Source organism: Coffea arabica, chromosome 11e (genome assembly GCF_036785885.1).
Source record: "Coffea arabica cultivar ET-39 chromosome 11e, Coffea Arabica ET-39 HiFi, whole genome shotgun sequence".
NCBI lineage: Eukaryota > Viridiplantae > Streptophyta > Magnoliopsida > Gentianales > Rubiaceae > Coffea > Coffea arabica.
In genome coordinates this window covers 47,188,474-47,204,544 of record NC_092331.1, presented here as the reverse complement: position 1 = coordinate 47,204,544, position 16,071 = coordinate 47,188,474, and the positions used below count along the sequence as shown (strand labels likewise).

At 32.7% G+C, this 16,071-nt stretch overlaps 1 protein-coding gene and 1 long non-coding RNA gene across 2 annotated transcripts; both read right to left on the bottom strand.

Annotated features, from left to right (window-relative positions):
* Positions 1-120: 120 nt before the first annotated feature.
* Positions 121-3,188, bottom strand: LOC140021003 (replication protein A 70 kDa DNA-binding subunit B-like). Its single transcript, XM_072071689.1, has 4 exons — positions 2,698-3,188; positions 661-816; positions 298-568; positions 121-206 (listed from the first exon to the last, which is right to left on the bottom strand). The coding sequence occupies exons 2-3, from the start codon at positions 808-810 to the stop codon at positions 329-331; spliced, it is 390 nt and encodes a 129-aa protein (XP_071927790.1). The 5' UTR covers positions 811-816; positions 2,698-3,188; the 3' UTR covers positions 121-206; positions 298-328.
* A 257-nt stretch (positions 3,189-3,445) lies between these two features.
* Positions 3,446-5,197, bottom strand: LOC140021755 (uncharacterized). The gene is made up of 2 exons (XR_011825727.1): positions 4,919-5,197; positions 3,446-3,731 (listed from the first exon to the last, which is right to left on the bottom strand). It is a non-coding gene; the product is annotated as an uncharacterized lncRNA (long non-coding RNA).
* Between the last annotated feature and the right edge of the window lie 10,874 nt (positions 5,198-16,071).

Sequence of the window (16,071 nt, the reverse complement as noted above, 5' to 3'; positions counted from 1 at the left end):
CACAGAGTAAGGAGCATTGGCCTTTTTCTAAAAAAGCAATAAATATGATAAAAATTAAAAAATGTAATAAATTTATTTAGTAAATTGAAAGTATATTCTTTTGTTCCAGTTGGCTTACTCTTGATTAATAACAACCAAGTCTCTAGTCGTTGAATCAAGACCCTGTTCCCTTGAAGGAAAAGCATGCACGACAATACCCTGGATATCTATTATTGAAAAGAATATTTCAATCTAAAGATAAGCTGAAGATAACATGAGGAATACATTGAGATTATCTAAGATAAAGCATGAACTTACTTTGCAAATTTTCTGTGTCAGCAAATTTGAATCAGTTTGCAAATGCTGTGAGCTCAAAGTGACATGGAATAACCGGCAGAACCTGCTCCACATACTCCTCAACCAACGTTCTGTTATGGATTACCCAAGAATATGGGTAGTCACTGACCTTATACCTCGATTCTGCTTTTCGAAGAGCTGCACTGGAGATATAGTATATGCTAAATGGCATCAGTATGCCAGCAAAAAAACGGATATCACTGCCATAGATGACTGCTGAAACCTTTGTTCCCTGTTGCATCATAAAGAAGAATAGATATAAATTTGCAAAATAGTCAAAGACATATACAAAAATTAAAGGAATATCTTTATTTTTTTGGTTACCTCAGAATCTGTAAGGAGGAAACGGCGGTAGTTCACAGGCCTTGCTCCTCGACTCAATTGTACATGTCCTCTCTCAACAACCTGAGCCAATACTGTCCATCCTTTTACTCCCTCAACAACCTCATTCACTGGAAGGTAGCGTCTTGCCATGCTTATCTATAAATGGTACAAACAGATGAGTTTTAATTTTAAATATAGACTACAATTATGATAGGATTAATTAAAAATTGAAGAAATAGCAGAAGAATGTTCATTTACTTGATAGCTAATTGAGAAGCTTCAAGAACTTCTCTACATACAATATTTTTTGTCTGATTTATTCTAGATTTATCAAAAAATGGAGGCTTAATGAGTAACTTGACTTGTGAAGCTGTTCTTGCAAGTGATAACGCCACATAAAGCTGGCCATGAGAGAACACAGGTTCTCTTAAATAAATACCTACAAAATCTAATGTTTGTCCTTGAGGTTTGTTAATTGTCATTGCAAAGCACAAACAGATTGGAAACTGAGTTCTCCTATATGGGACAGGGTATTGCTCATCAGTGGCAGGTTCTAATGGAATTCTATGGATGAAAACATCTTTCCAGCAAAATCACCTACAACTATTTGAGCATGAATAACATTTCGGCTCAAATTCCTGCATATTAATCTTGTCCCATTACAAAGGCCTTCAGTGGGATCTAAATTTCTAAGCAAGATTATTGGTGCATTAACCTTCAAGATCAGCCTATGAGGTGGAAGTCCACTTGGGAAAAGAGAATTCAAAAAATCCTCATACTGTCCCTGATGATTTGGATTTAAAGTTTCATCAAAACTAAGATATTCGACATTTTATAAGCATAGACAAAAAAAAAAAAAAGAAGCAAAATCAGTATAAGAAAAGGAAGAATAAAGATTCACAATGAAAAAAAAAATTGAAGAATTATAGTAGCAGTGCTAGACACCATTTTCATAACTCCATAAAAATTATTGTTTAGTTATGATCTAGAAGTATAAAAATATGTTTTCAAGTAAAGTAAGTACATTGTGAGAAGAAAATCAACCAAATTAATAAATAATGGTCTTATAACTCTCATTATTGATCCGTTTACTATTCTGTTAAGTTTTATTGCTAGTGAAAACATAGTCAAATGATCTGAGCCTAAAACATTGTCTAGATAAGCTATTTACTAATATTGTTATATAATGGTGAAAACTAGAAAAAAAAAAAAAACTTGATCCTATAAGGTTATGAAGACATGTCTATCTATGGTAGAAGTGATAGCTTGCAGATTTAGAGACTCTGAGGTCAGGGCATTTATGAACCATTAACATATTCTTAGTGACAATTTTAGTCTTTATTGTTGATAGGAAGTCTACATGGCCATGGTCTCCTATATCCCTGTATATGGCTGAAGTTGCAGCTGTTTCCTAGGTTGCTATAATACATGGCTTCTACATGGATGTTTATTTAATTAATAAGCAGACTGATAAATCTGTTTTTTAAGGAGAGGCCAAAGAAAAAGTGGAATGGAAAATAATTAAGTATACAGGTTCTTCATGGATCATAATCTTAAGTGACTGTAGTTTTTGCAGTAGTATTTTTTATTCATGATATATGTAATTTTTGCACCATAACCTACCAAAATTTGATTTACAAGAAATTTCTTGAAAGGGAACGTAAAATTTGCCAACAAAAATATTGAAAAAGCAACATCTTTTTTTTTCAGAAAAAAATAAAAGTATCAATTCCAATGTCTTAAATGAAGTCAAGAGGTTGATATCAATGGCAAGAAGTGAAGTTTATCTAAACGAAATCGATAATCAAGATATCTAAGCTTCTAAATTGGCCGAAAATGAAAACTCAAAAAGCTAATTGAACAGCTAACCCAAACACAACTGCAAAAGGAACAAAAAAGAATGCAAGCAATGCAAATTAAATAGGAAAAAGAAAAGAAGAAAAAACCTGATCAAGTGAAGTATTTGATTGAATTACTGATCGAATTACAGGAGCAAAAAAAACCGTTTGAAGTATTACAAATGAAAAGGACCCTTACCAAAGTTAGAGGCGGAAGAAGCTCCCTTCCAAACGCAAGGTCTTTAGAGAAAGAAATACACCCTTTATATGGGCACTTCCCTTTCTTTTCCTTTTCAAAACCTAAAAACCTAAATTACTACTCACTTAATGTCTATCACATCAAATCCCTGAAAATATGATTTAGAATTACGGAGTTCATGGGAAAATTGGATGGCTGCGAAACCAATTCTAGTACAAATGAAAGAAATCAAACGGCTGGGCACTTTTGTGGGGAAAAATCCCTGAATTTTGGGGAAAAAGAAGACACCTAATCTCTGAGGGATTTCAGGCCTTCCATGCTGCCAAGTACAATAAGCATGTGAAGGAGCCATCTCTGCTACACGAAGGGAAGAGTGCTTTGCTGGTACTCTCACCCGAAGAAGAAGAAAAGAAAAAATGCTGGTTTCTTGTCTGAAGTGTTCGTCTGAAGTGTTTGAAATGAAATGGGCCGGTTGTCTAAAGTGTTCGGCTGAAGTGTCTGAAATGAAATGGAAATGGGTCTCGTTGGTTCTATTCATAGTTATTAAAACCAACCCGGACATCAACCCGGCAAGAGGACCGGGTTGACGGGTCAGTGGTTCAACCGGTGGGTCACCGGTTGAACCGTTGGGTCACAATATATAATAAAAAATATATATAATTTAATTAAATAAACATGTAAATTATAATATAAGTACAGAAATTCTTAAATCTCAACAAGTTATAACCTGTTCATAGTTCATAATTCATTTCACACACATAAATATAAGTATCAAACCATGAAACATAAGTCATAAACGACAAATTCAATACAACCAAACATAAAGTCATGAACATAAACAACACCACAATTATCACTTGAGTAGTTCACTCCATCTATTATTCATGCCCATGGTTCCCAACTTCTGCCAAATTCAGTACCACTAAGTTCATTTACATCACAGCCCACATTAAGAACATTTCTTTCCACATTCTCTTCATTATTGGTCTCATCTTCATCTCCAGTGTCCAAATCATCCAAATTTAGAGTTTCATCTACATAAGTACAAAAATCAATGAATCATTCACTAAATTTGGATAATATTTAGCCAAAAACGAAATTTGGTCCAAATTTGGTCCAATATGATTTCTTGAAATTTTTAGCAATGATATCGTGCCTTCTACCAGCAAGTCATTATATGTATCAAAAAAGGAACTGGAGAAACCAAAGAATATATTGGTTCATTAAATCTTAATGCAATAAAATTCATCCCAAAATCACAAATTTATGTACACACGCATATAATGAAATGATAAGATTTCTTTAGCGGTAGGAAGAAACAATTGCTAATTAATTTTTTGACCATCAAGAACTGGAAAACCATCATAGTCCCAAACTCCTCAAAATCAAGCAATCCATTCGAGTTTGTATCTAACTGATTCAAACATGTTAGAAATGATTGTAATTGACACACATGGAAGCTTTGATGCGTTCCACCTTCAGTGGTGATTACACAGGGAAGCTGTGTAATATAATTTGAGAATAACTTGATAATTAGTTGATAATAACTTGATATCTCGAACATATAATTTGAGAATCTTAAAATCAAACCTAGTTCTTGCAAGTTTTAAACTTTTTTTAGACCAATTCTTAGTTCATTAACAATTTAAAGTTTCTCTTAAACTTAAGAAGAAAACAAAAGAAAGAAAACAAAAAATTTTCATGGTAGATTCATTTATGTACTAACATTTTGTCAACTTGGCATTGCCGCATGATGCTAATTGTTTGGTATAGGTTTGGTAAGGTCTCCACATATCTCACTGGTTATTGTAATATATCAACTCTTTTGGGTTTACCATTTAGTCCACAAAGACAAGCCTGACTCCCGTACGTGGCACTTTCACCTTTGTCAAATACACGAATGATTAAAACCAGCCAACTCCTCAATGAAAGAACTTCATCCTACTGCAATTTGTTTTCTTCCCGATTCAGCTCGAATGGATAGTCAAATTAATGCTATTAGGGGACCCAATGATAGATCTAGATAAGATTAACATATATACTTACTCATAATTCTGCAATTTCAAGTCAAAAAAATAGAGGGACAGTACTAGTATTCTGCATTTTTTTTTAAGACAGTGCTTGTCTTAACTAAAAAAGTATATAAAATTCTTCACAGTACTAGCAACAAAGCTTCAAGTTCAAGCATTTAGACTCTCAGAGCAAGGCTTCATTGGCTTACCTGGCTTCGGTGGCTTAACGGCAACAAAGCTTCAAGCCTTCAATGGCAGCGGCAGCTTCGTGGAAGAATTCTGGAGTTCCACTTCGAAGCTTGAACTTCGAACTTCTAATTGCTTGCTTCAGACTCTCAGAGCAACTAGCAAAGCAAAGGAAAGAAAAATTAAGCTGCCGACAAAACAATGGCCGAATCCCTAAATGTTGAAGAAGTTCTCAATTGGTTCTCACTTCTTAGAGAAACAAAGAAGAAAAAATCCCTAAACGCCTAAATCCCTAATGACGGCCGAATGCCCGAGCCCCTTTTCAATTTTTCTGATTTTCTCTTTCAATTGGCTAGAAATGTAGCGAAAAGACGATAATGCCCATGTAGTGTGATTGGTCAAAATAAAAAAAATTGGGTAAAATGGTAAATTCAAAAAATTTGCCAAAACCCACCGGGTTTATCAATAACCGCCGGTTCTAGCGGGTCCATGGTTAAACCGTCCGGGTCGAGCGGGTTCCAGCGGGTTCTTTGCAACTCCGATCTAATTAGTAACCCGGCCCGGTTTTATGACCGGGTCACCGGTTTGACCGGTTCGACCGCCGGGCCGGGCTGGGTTTAATAACTATGGTTCTATTACATCCGTTGCTTTCTTATATGCTTTGTTCCATTGTTGCCCTCAATAAAAAAAATCTATGTTCGGCTGAAATGTCTGAAATGAAATGGAAATGGGTCCCATTGGTTCTATTACATCCGTTGCTTTCTTATATGCTTTGTTTCATTGTTGCCCTCAATAAAAAAAAATCCAGCCAAGTGTCAAACAAGTAGCAAGCCACTTGTCAAAAAGAGAGATGCTATAGTGACCACCACTCTCTTTTTATTATACTTGAGGGATGATTAGTAGTTATAGTTGGTTATATAATTTGACTTCATTTAAGTTTTGTTATGAAACAATTTAAAGTATGGATGTCCCTTTGTATTCCCAAGAGAATTAATTCATGATTTATGGCTATATTATGTATAGAAGTTACAATCCATAAATCTACTCATGTAGTGGAGAAACCATTTCATAAGTTTCTTCATATTCTTGTAATAGTGGGTGTTTAATAGGATTGATGTTCCTTTAATCTTATAGTACCTATATATAGAGGTACATTAACATCCTTTAGGAGGACTTTTGGTATTGGTTGGAATATAAGAATATCATTTTCCCTTTCTCTATTTCTTTCTCTAATATCTCTATTCATACTATAGTAGTTTATTAGTTTTACAACACGTTATCAGCACGAGTCTCTACTTTTGAGTAAAAGGTGAAAACGGAGGCTCTACCTTGAACAAAAGTGAAACAGGAGATTTTACCAAAATTCTGCCTGCATTTCTTCAAGTAGCTTCTAAGGTAAATTTCTGACCCACAAATTTATTTCAATTTTTTATGGTTAATATTTGAATTATCGCAAAATACAAGTACCTACTATTGAGCAACCACTAAACACAAACATATATTGTTTGACATCTTTGAGGTAATATTTCTCCTTTTAATTCTACTTATTTATCTTTATAATTATTTGTAATAAATACTTATATTCTGATGCATTGAGTTTTAGAGATGCTATTATAGAAAATCAATTATGTTTGAGGATTCACTTGTCCTTTGAAATACTTAAAGAAAAAAATTCGACCACCTGAAGATAGTCGTTCTTTAACGAAAATATTTGGCCACTAGAAGATGGTCATTATTTCAAAAGTCGGGTATGATAAATTTACCTGTGGCTACAAGAACATAATTATGCAATTTTCAGAATTACTTCTCAGTTGAAATTGTGTCAAGAAAATTTTACTCATAAGATATATTGAAAATTTTACTCAGAATGATATTCTCTACAATTGATTTCTCGAATATGCTCATGTAGTAGCAATATTAAGAGAAATTTTGAGAAGTATTTTGTACTTATTGCATGCTAATTCTAGTCCATTCCCAGAAGTGAATGCGACTAAATTTCAATTTATTAGTTATGGTTATTGCCATGACTATGATTTTGGTAAATATATATTTTACCATGACAAGAAAAAAAAAGTTACTATTTAAAGTGGGATAATAATGATAAGGACAAGAAAATAAGAATCCTGCAGATAAATGTCCCGAAGTACATTTAACGAATCAAAATTATAATATCATCTTCACATGGCCAATTTCTTTAAACACCCTGAAGGTGTATGATGATTGATTTAATTAACTTTTCTTCCTGAAAAAGAAACGGATGTTAAACATTTGGGATCAAAGGATTATGGTGATGATATTTGTCCCATAAGAATTATTATGGTGACAATGATATGTGTCTCGCTAATAAATGCTATTATATACACTATTTTCCAACAAAAGAGACAAACACAATCAGTGGTAGTGCTTAAGTGATTGAAAACTCCAGAAGAGCCACTGTTATATTTCTCCCCGTAGGAGAAAAGTTTATGATAAATAAAAAACTACTTTTTATCATGTTTCGAAAAATTTAGTGAATTTGAATATCCATCGAAATGGATATCAAATTGAGACAATAATAGAGATCATGTTTAGAAATCAAGTGAGATAAAGGTTAATTATATCATAATAATCATTCGAGAGAGAAATGGTTATCGATATAGTTGTTTTCATTCTCATTTTGATTTATAATCATCAATTACAGTAAACCAGAAGTTTACTGATCCCAATAGATATATGATTTGGTAAAAGTGAAAATATATAAGAGTCGACAAGTATTTATACATATTCTCTTTATATTATATATGGCTCCGAAAGAAATTTAAAATTTATGTTGGGTATGAATCACCTTTCACGATTAACTATTGTAAAATATTGATGGGTGATCTATTGAATGATTTATTTATTCTGATGAGTTACAATTCCCGACATTAGGGGGAGGATATATTAAAGGAGATAGGACAAATCATATTTCACCAAAATTCTTTTTTACTCATGATTTGCAAAAGAATGGTGAAATTGATGTGCAACAAATCCGATCAGATAATAATTTGGTGGATTTATTTACCAAAGCATTGCTAACTGCAACATTTGAGAAATTGGTGAAGAGTATTGGAATGCGACGATTAAAAGATCTCAAATGATGCTTGCATCAGGGAAAAAATTAATACACAGGAATAGTGTACTCTTTTTCCTTCACTAGGATTTTTGTCCCGATGAATTTTTCTCTAGTAAGGTTTTAACGAGGCATATTCTTTGTGTAATGGACATCTAAGGGGGAGTGTTATGAAACAATATAAAGTGTGGATGTCCCTTTGTATTTCCAAGAGGATTAATTCATGATTTATGGTTATATTATGTATAGAAATTACAATCCATAAATCTACTCATGTAGTGGAGAAACCGTTTCATAAGTTTCTTCATATTCTTGTAATAGTGGGTGTTTAATAGGATTGATATTCCTTTAATCTTATAGTACCTATATATAGAGGTACATTGACATCCTTTAGGAGGACTTTTGGTATTGGTTGGAATATAAGAATATCATTTTCCCTTTCTCTACTTCTTTCTCTAATATCTCTATTCATACTATAGTAGTTTATTAGTTTTACAACAAGTTTGTATTTGTCAAGTTTTTGAAGACATCAATTTGAAAGATGTTTGTTTAAATCCTACTATTCTTGGATTTGTGAATCATTTGATTTTATAGTATATATACTCTATATAAAAGTACCATGAGTTTTGGTACTTTAGAGTGTAAATGTAAGAATTGTAGAAATCTTAGTTTTTGATACTTCAATTATGTCCTTCTTAATTTGTGGTTAAAGTTTCATATAATCTTATAGTGGGCTAAAGATTCATTATGAATTTTTTATGATCAAAATTCATTATATCATATATACTGGCTCAGAAGAAAATAATGGTTAATTATTATAATAAAATATCGTTAAAATAAGATTAGTTTTTTTAAAGTTATTTTAAAATTAGAAAGGGTTAATTGCACTTTGCACCTATAAACTATTTCCAAATTGAGCACTACACCCTAAACTTCTAATTTTTGCAATTCACTACCTTTAACTTTTAATTTTTTGTAATATAGTACAATCCACCTAATTTTGATAGATAAAAAGACTGTTTCACACCTTACTCTTGTTTTGTCCTACAAATACCCTTTCTTAACCTTGCAAAAAGTAATATGGTAACAAACGAAGGCTTTCAATCATAAGAAAAAGAAAGAAAAATAAAAGGGTTTTTTTCCTTAAAAAGTTTAGTCATTCAAAGAAGCTTCCAAAACTCCCATTGACTCTCAACCTATTGGATGAAAAAAAAAAAAACAACAACAGCAATGCCTACTGTCCCCATAACCCCATCCACCATCCCAGAGAAGAGCAGTAAGCCATCCTAGCATGCCCTAGCCCCTTCTCCCACTGAAGAAGTAGCAACAGCATCACCTATTTCCCTCTCTTGAATTCAACAACAAAGACCGTGATGATAGGGATAACCTGAACTCAAGATCCATTGGGATGAGCTTGAATCGAAATTTGTTGTGGAAGAGAGTTCAAATTAAGATATGGTGTTGACTAAAAAAGGTACTTTCTTCTTCTATATAGGAGACGTCGATACCCATGGATTTAAGAACTTTTGGTGGTTGTGATGGGGCTCTTGATGGTAGTGAGATTTTGGCTTGGGATATTTCTCTATCCCTCTTTCTCTCTCTCTCTATTTTTTTTTGTTTGATGAGAGTGTGGCTGTTTGACGATAGGCTTCTCATGAGATGAATTGTCTCATATTTGATGAATTTTTAGGTAAGAGTGGTAGAGGTTTAAAAAGTTGTGGTGGCGGTGGTGTGACTGGGTCATGAGACTTAGACATGGGATATTTATGGACTTATTGTCTTTCTTGTCTAATGAGTTTTCAGGGATTGATTCAATGGATATTTGTGGACTTATTTTCTTTCTTGTCCAATGAGTTTTGAGGAACTGATTCGGTGGTTTGTTTGATGAGTTCTTGAGGTTCTAATTTATTGATGAGTTTCAAGAGACTATGGTGCTGGTATGGCTTTTAGGGATGGAAAAAATTGGATATAGGCTTTTTTAATTATTTTTTATTTGATTGATTTTAGGAATTTAGGTTCTAGGAATTTGAGAATTTTTTGTCTCCAAAAAACTTGTCATAGGTAGGGTATTTTTGGAAGCTCAACGAGAAATTAAGGGTAAACTAGTCGCATCACTCTTTTTGTGATTATCTTTAGTTTGATTTTTAAATTTTGCCAAAAGTTAGAAGTTTGAGGTAGTTCAAAGTTTATGATGTAAAGTCTGATTCTTGAATAGTTGGTGGGTGCAAACTGCAATTAACCCAAATAGAAATAATTTTTAAACACATAATATAATCCAAATAGGATTCAGTATGGATAAAACCCAAGTGACTCATAATCCGTTAATTCTGTTCAATTAGGTATGCCATATAGGAGTGAGAAATATTGTGATTAAAATAGTTACTTTCATATATATATATATATATATATACATACACGAGTAGGAGTGGATTGTGCTATGCACAACCAATGCCCATTGAGATGTACTCATTGCTGCCAAGAAGTCTAGAAATTTTAGTTGTAGGATAAAGCAGTAAACGTTTATATAAAGAAGTATAATGCAAACAAGAGTTCATCAAATAGCATGAAAAGGAGAAGGTCAACTTTTTTTTGCTTTAATGTTATAAAATAATTCATTTTAAAAGCAATAAATGGTAAGGAAACCATTATATTGAATTATGGTTGAAAGTTAAGCAAAGATATCAATTTTTTTTTAAAAGTGAAAAATCTTAAATAAACAAAAATCATAAAAAGTTGTTTGTTTCCTTTTTAAATATTTATTTGAGATATGATTTATACCTTTTGATTTTTTTTCCTACATTATAAAAATATAAATTTAAAAGTTTTATCATAATTGAGCCCTTTGAAATTTAGAAAATATTTTTTTCTTTTATATTGCCCTTTGTAATTAAGATGATTTTATCAAAGATAATCATCATATGCAGATGTAGACGGTAGAAGAAATATACTAACAAAAATTTGATTAAATAAGAATGTAATTGATATACTAACACTTTGTCAACAAATTAACACGCCACCACCCACACACTAACGTAATTAATTTCCTGCATTTATTGAGTTGTAGGCTGAAATTTGCGTCTCTAAAGAAAAGAGTAACAAATATACATTGAGAAATGAAGAAAAACTTGTCATCCCCTTTTTGTTGCAATGTTAGAACTAAGCAATTTACTTGGGAAAGAGCATATAAGTACGTAGGTTTTCCTTTAATCCTCCTCTTCAAAAAGTTTCAGTTATGCTTATGAGGCTGATAAAAGAGAAATTCGTGATGTAAATTTGATTAAGTAAAAAAAAGTTTTTTTGACCGTAATTAATCTAAGTGCAATATACTATTTATTCTAGCATAGAACATATGAATTAATCAACTAATACTCTTGCAGGAGTTATCATTCAACTAAATAAAAGGGCAAAATTTTGGGTGGAAGCTTGGAGTAATGCATTCGCATAATACAAGCAACACAAAAGTGTAAATAGGAACAATAAGTCCTGCCAAGTCTGGACACCAAAAATACAGTAGAGCAACATAGCTAGTGCAGTCAACATGTAAGTAGATAGAAACTATAGTACTTATGTAGGCATCAGGACTCAAGAATCAGCTATCTTGAACTATGAAACAAAACATCATTGTACTTAATACAGGCTTCTTATGAGTAGCAAAAGTTAGGTAGTTATAGACAAAACAAAATTTGTCTACAAGCTTCATGGTAGGCAGTATTTTTGGTTTCTGTCAAGTGCGCTGAAGAGGTGTGACTTCTTCTTCATTGAAGCTTGTAATTATAACGTGATCGGTGCCCTTGATTGTTTTTTCGTAAGGACTTGATGTTTTGATGTAACAAAGTAGTTTTCTACCTTGGATAGCTTGAGTAATCTGATGTAGTAGATTCATGTTCTATTCATGGAAAATAGTAAGTATTTTGTAGCTAAAAATTTTAGTAATGAATGTGGCTTTAGATAAATATTGTGCCTTATTGTCAATTTGTTGCAAGTGACTAGCATTGATGTACATCAGTGTTTTAGCTGCTTCTCCCAATGAAACAGTGTGTATCTTAGTAGTTGAATCAGTTATGATGAGGGAGATACAGGTTCTATATGATCAAGTTGCTTTGTTAGTTATGAAAGTGATAAATATTTTGTGTTTATAAGATGTATGCAAGTATCAAGTGTATCAATGTGGTAACAACATTTGTTACTTGCCTAGGAATAGGGTTAATTTCCACGTCACATGATTGGCATTTCATTCCCCATGTGTCTATGAAATCATTAGGTTGAAGACATAGAGGGCAGGCTGAATACCAAAATGGTCCTTCTATGCAGTTAATTTCAGCTCTACCTTTAATCCAGGCTATTGGTTTCTGCTGCTATTAATACAAGAAATGTTTAGGTGATTGTGGTGTAGAAATTGTAAGTGTCAAATGGACACTTTGGGCTATTAAAGGTTTAACATTCTTGTTAGATGAAGGACTGTCTGGACTTGTGTGATCTCACTGTCCTGCACTGGAGGAGAATAGCTTTTGGAGTTGCAAAGGTTCTTTCATGAATGAGCTAGGCTAAATATGACAGATTGTTGTGGAACCTGTGACAGTGTGGGTATAAGTAGCAGAAGCTATAGTGTGAAATTGTTAATGAAATATAATAGTAAGGCTTTATAGTTACCAATGATTGAGTTCCATTGATTCTCGAACATCAGGTGCTACCATTATGATAGATGTTGGTTGCATCGCCAATGGCAGATCTGGATATAGTATAGGAGGAAGAGGAGAATTTCATTGTCAAGTTAAACAATGCATGCAAAAGTTTGGAAATTAATAGAACTTACAGTTTTATGTAATCACTTTAAGCCTCAATGCAAGGACAACAGGTGGCTCTTCTCTTGCTGTGATAGAAGCACCTTCATGAGTTTGGAAATTGTTGTAAAGTGTTATGAGTAGTGGTCTTCTTCTGAAAAGGAGAAAATTTTGTGGTTAGGAGATGATTATTATAGTTCAAGTAAACTATAAATGTTTTTATATTGCTGATAATATAATCCCTGGCTAGAATTGTCTGTCTCTGAACTCAAACCTCTCTTGCTGGTAAAGCATGGATCATTGTGCCAAATAAATCTAAAGTAATTTTTTGTTAAATGTGTAATGTTAATATAAAAAATAGTACTAAATAAAAAAGATGCATGAAAGATTAGAATACTTATTTATCTATCAGTGTGTGCATGGACATACAGGTTGGAGATGTTGTCCAAAGGCAAATATGGTGAAATAGTTGGAGTTTCCAGTTCATTGATTGGTTGTATAAGAGTTGTAGATGTCAAGATCCATTAGAATGGATATTGTTCTGTTGAGCATGGTCGCTGATTGAACCGAACTGTTGCATTGGATATATAGTATTTTCTGAATGGAACCAATAAGCCATTAACAAGTGGAATGTCATTGTCAAATATGATCGCTTGAACTGCGATTCCCTGAAGAATTTGAAGTTTATTAGCATATTTCTAACAAAACTGAATCTCTATGTAAATGATGTAAAGTTTAAACACATGCCATGTAATATGATATGTCTACTTATGAATTTGAGAGCAAGAATTGACGGTATCCTCTGACTCTTGGAAATTTGTTGGTGATGCGAACAAGAGTTGCTTCAATTACTTGTATAATTGTAGTCCAATTGGCAGAATAAGGTTTGATTTCAATTAAGTTGCAAGTTTCCATTGCCATTGTTTCCTGCTAAGATATTAGCATGAATGCAGAAGAAGAATAGAAAAACTGGTTGTGTTTAAAACTGTGGAAGAAGAATAGAAGAATTTGTTGTTTTTATAAGTTGCAAGTTATAAAATTGCAAAAGAATGGAAGGAAAAAGACATGTATAGCTTGAGAGTGAATGTAGACCTGGCTGTTCTTTTCACGGATTGAGTGTGAATATTTGTGACTAATAAGTGCTCATTTGTAGATAGGAAAGTCTTGGGTATATGTAAGGACAAATATAGATGGCACAAGGTTAGTGTATTAGGCAAAAACTGAATGAGTGATATGCAATACTAACCTTTCAAGTCACGTAAAAAGATATAGGAGCTAGCTTGTTAGTCATATGATTATGTGACAAAATTCACTGTGGTATAAGTTATGTCATCTGTTGTATCTCAGAGTCAGTGAATGGTATTCCATTTGTAATGATTCTTTAGAAGTATAATTGTCCTTCGAAGATCTTTAGTTCAAATTTTTTGCGTAAGTTGACATGTATGCAGTAAGATTAAGTAGACTTGAATAATGACTTGTTTTATTTTTTCGATTTGATCAGACAAATGAGTTTGCTTTCTGCATAAGTTTGCAGAATCTACAGATTTGTCAGAAAATATTTATCTATCACGTTTATCTATGTAGTTTAAATGTTCAGTTTATGTAATTTATGCAGTTTATAGTGAAGACTATGCTTAATGCGTTAGCATTTGGATAATTGATGAAATATAAAATTCTGAAGTAGGCTTCAATTTTTATAGGTTCTAATAGATTCACATTGCCACTCTATAATGTCCTTTTCCCAAATGATACAAAAGATATATTATGAGCCGTTAAGTTTGTCAAGTAAAGATAATGGATCATAATATGTGAACAAAAGAAAGAGTTTAGACAATGTGACAAAGGGAGAGCCTAACAAAAGATTGTTTCTGGTTTAGACATGGTGACTACTCAGATTCAATGATGTTCTTTAGCTTCTTTGATGGACTTGGTTCTGCATTTTTCTCTGAAGAGTTGCTTTCTGGTAACAAAATAGAAGAATGCACATCAGGATAGGTTTGTGGAAGTTCTGCTGATATTTCATGTGCAGAGAGAGTTAAAGTGGCTGTGGTTTCTTCCTCAAAGGACAGGCTTCTTTTTGTTGAAGTCTTCAGGCTTGACTTGTCATGTACAGCAGAAGCGAGTGCAATAATTTCTTCAAGTACTTGACAAGTCATTTGTTCAAGAGAAAACCAAATTAGCACTAATATTTGTTCAAGCAAAATGAAAATGACGTTATAAATATTAAACTTCAAAGTGGAGAATAGACATGAAGAAGTATATGCAGTTAAGAGCGAGAAAAGGATTAAACCAATAGGCAATGAATAAAACTTAAAACATAGTAGTTAGAATAAACAGAACTAATAGGTATAGAATAAGTGATCTTTGAAGAGAATCATATGAACAATGTATGCTATAGAAAGAAATGAATGATTGACTATAATATTTCAAATTTTGTTTTTGGAATTTATGGAAAAGGAATTATGAAAATTGAACCAGTAAATGCATTCATCATAACGATAAAGATGGAGTTCAAATTTTTTATTCTGTTTGCTTGGTTTGACTTAAAGCAAAAACAGATATTGCAGAGACAAAATTGGTCATGTAGTCTATGTAGTTTTACAATTTAGGTCTTTCTAAACTTACACTTTGGTGTGCATCTTGACGTTAAACAGTAGTATAAGGAATCAGCTTTTCAGCATCAGGAGTATTGATAGTGCAGTTCATGCTTCCAATCTGGTAAGTCAGCTTAATTCCAATACGGCACTTGAAGTATTCTGCAGTTAGTTTAATAGCAAAGTTTGAAAATGAAAACATAAAATAATCTACTATATTGTAATTTTTATTGATATTGTGTCACCTTAGTTCAACATGAGTGGATTCATTGCATGATGGACAGGTTATAATCTATTCTGTTAGAGCATTGACATTCTTATGACAATTCATGTAAGTTATGAGCCAACACTTTGCCTGTCCAAGAATGTAACTTGTAACAGTTCGCATCCAAGCAATTTTTTGCTATGGAAAAATATTCAGTGTTATAAATTTTGAAGGATTTTAACAAAATTAACAACATCAGTTTAACAAACGTCAATATGCTCATCGTTGTAACTGATAAATGTGTGTCTGTATGTGTATGAATGGAACTTACGGTATCAAATGAAGCTAGTACATTACGTATCTCTTTAATGTCTTCCTCTTTTAAAGAAGAAAGTGAGGTGGAAGGATCTTTGTATGTTTTTGCCTCGAGTAGTTGTTTCAATTCTTGTTTATGATCAAGAAACCTAAACAAAAGAAAGTCAAATGTAGAGAGCTATATGACAGT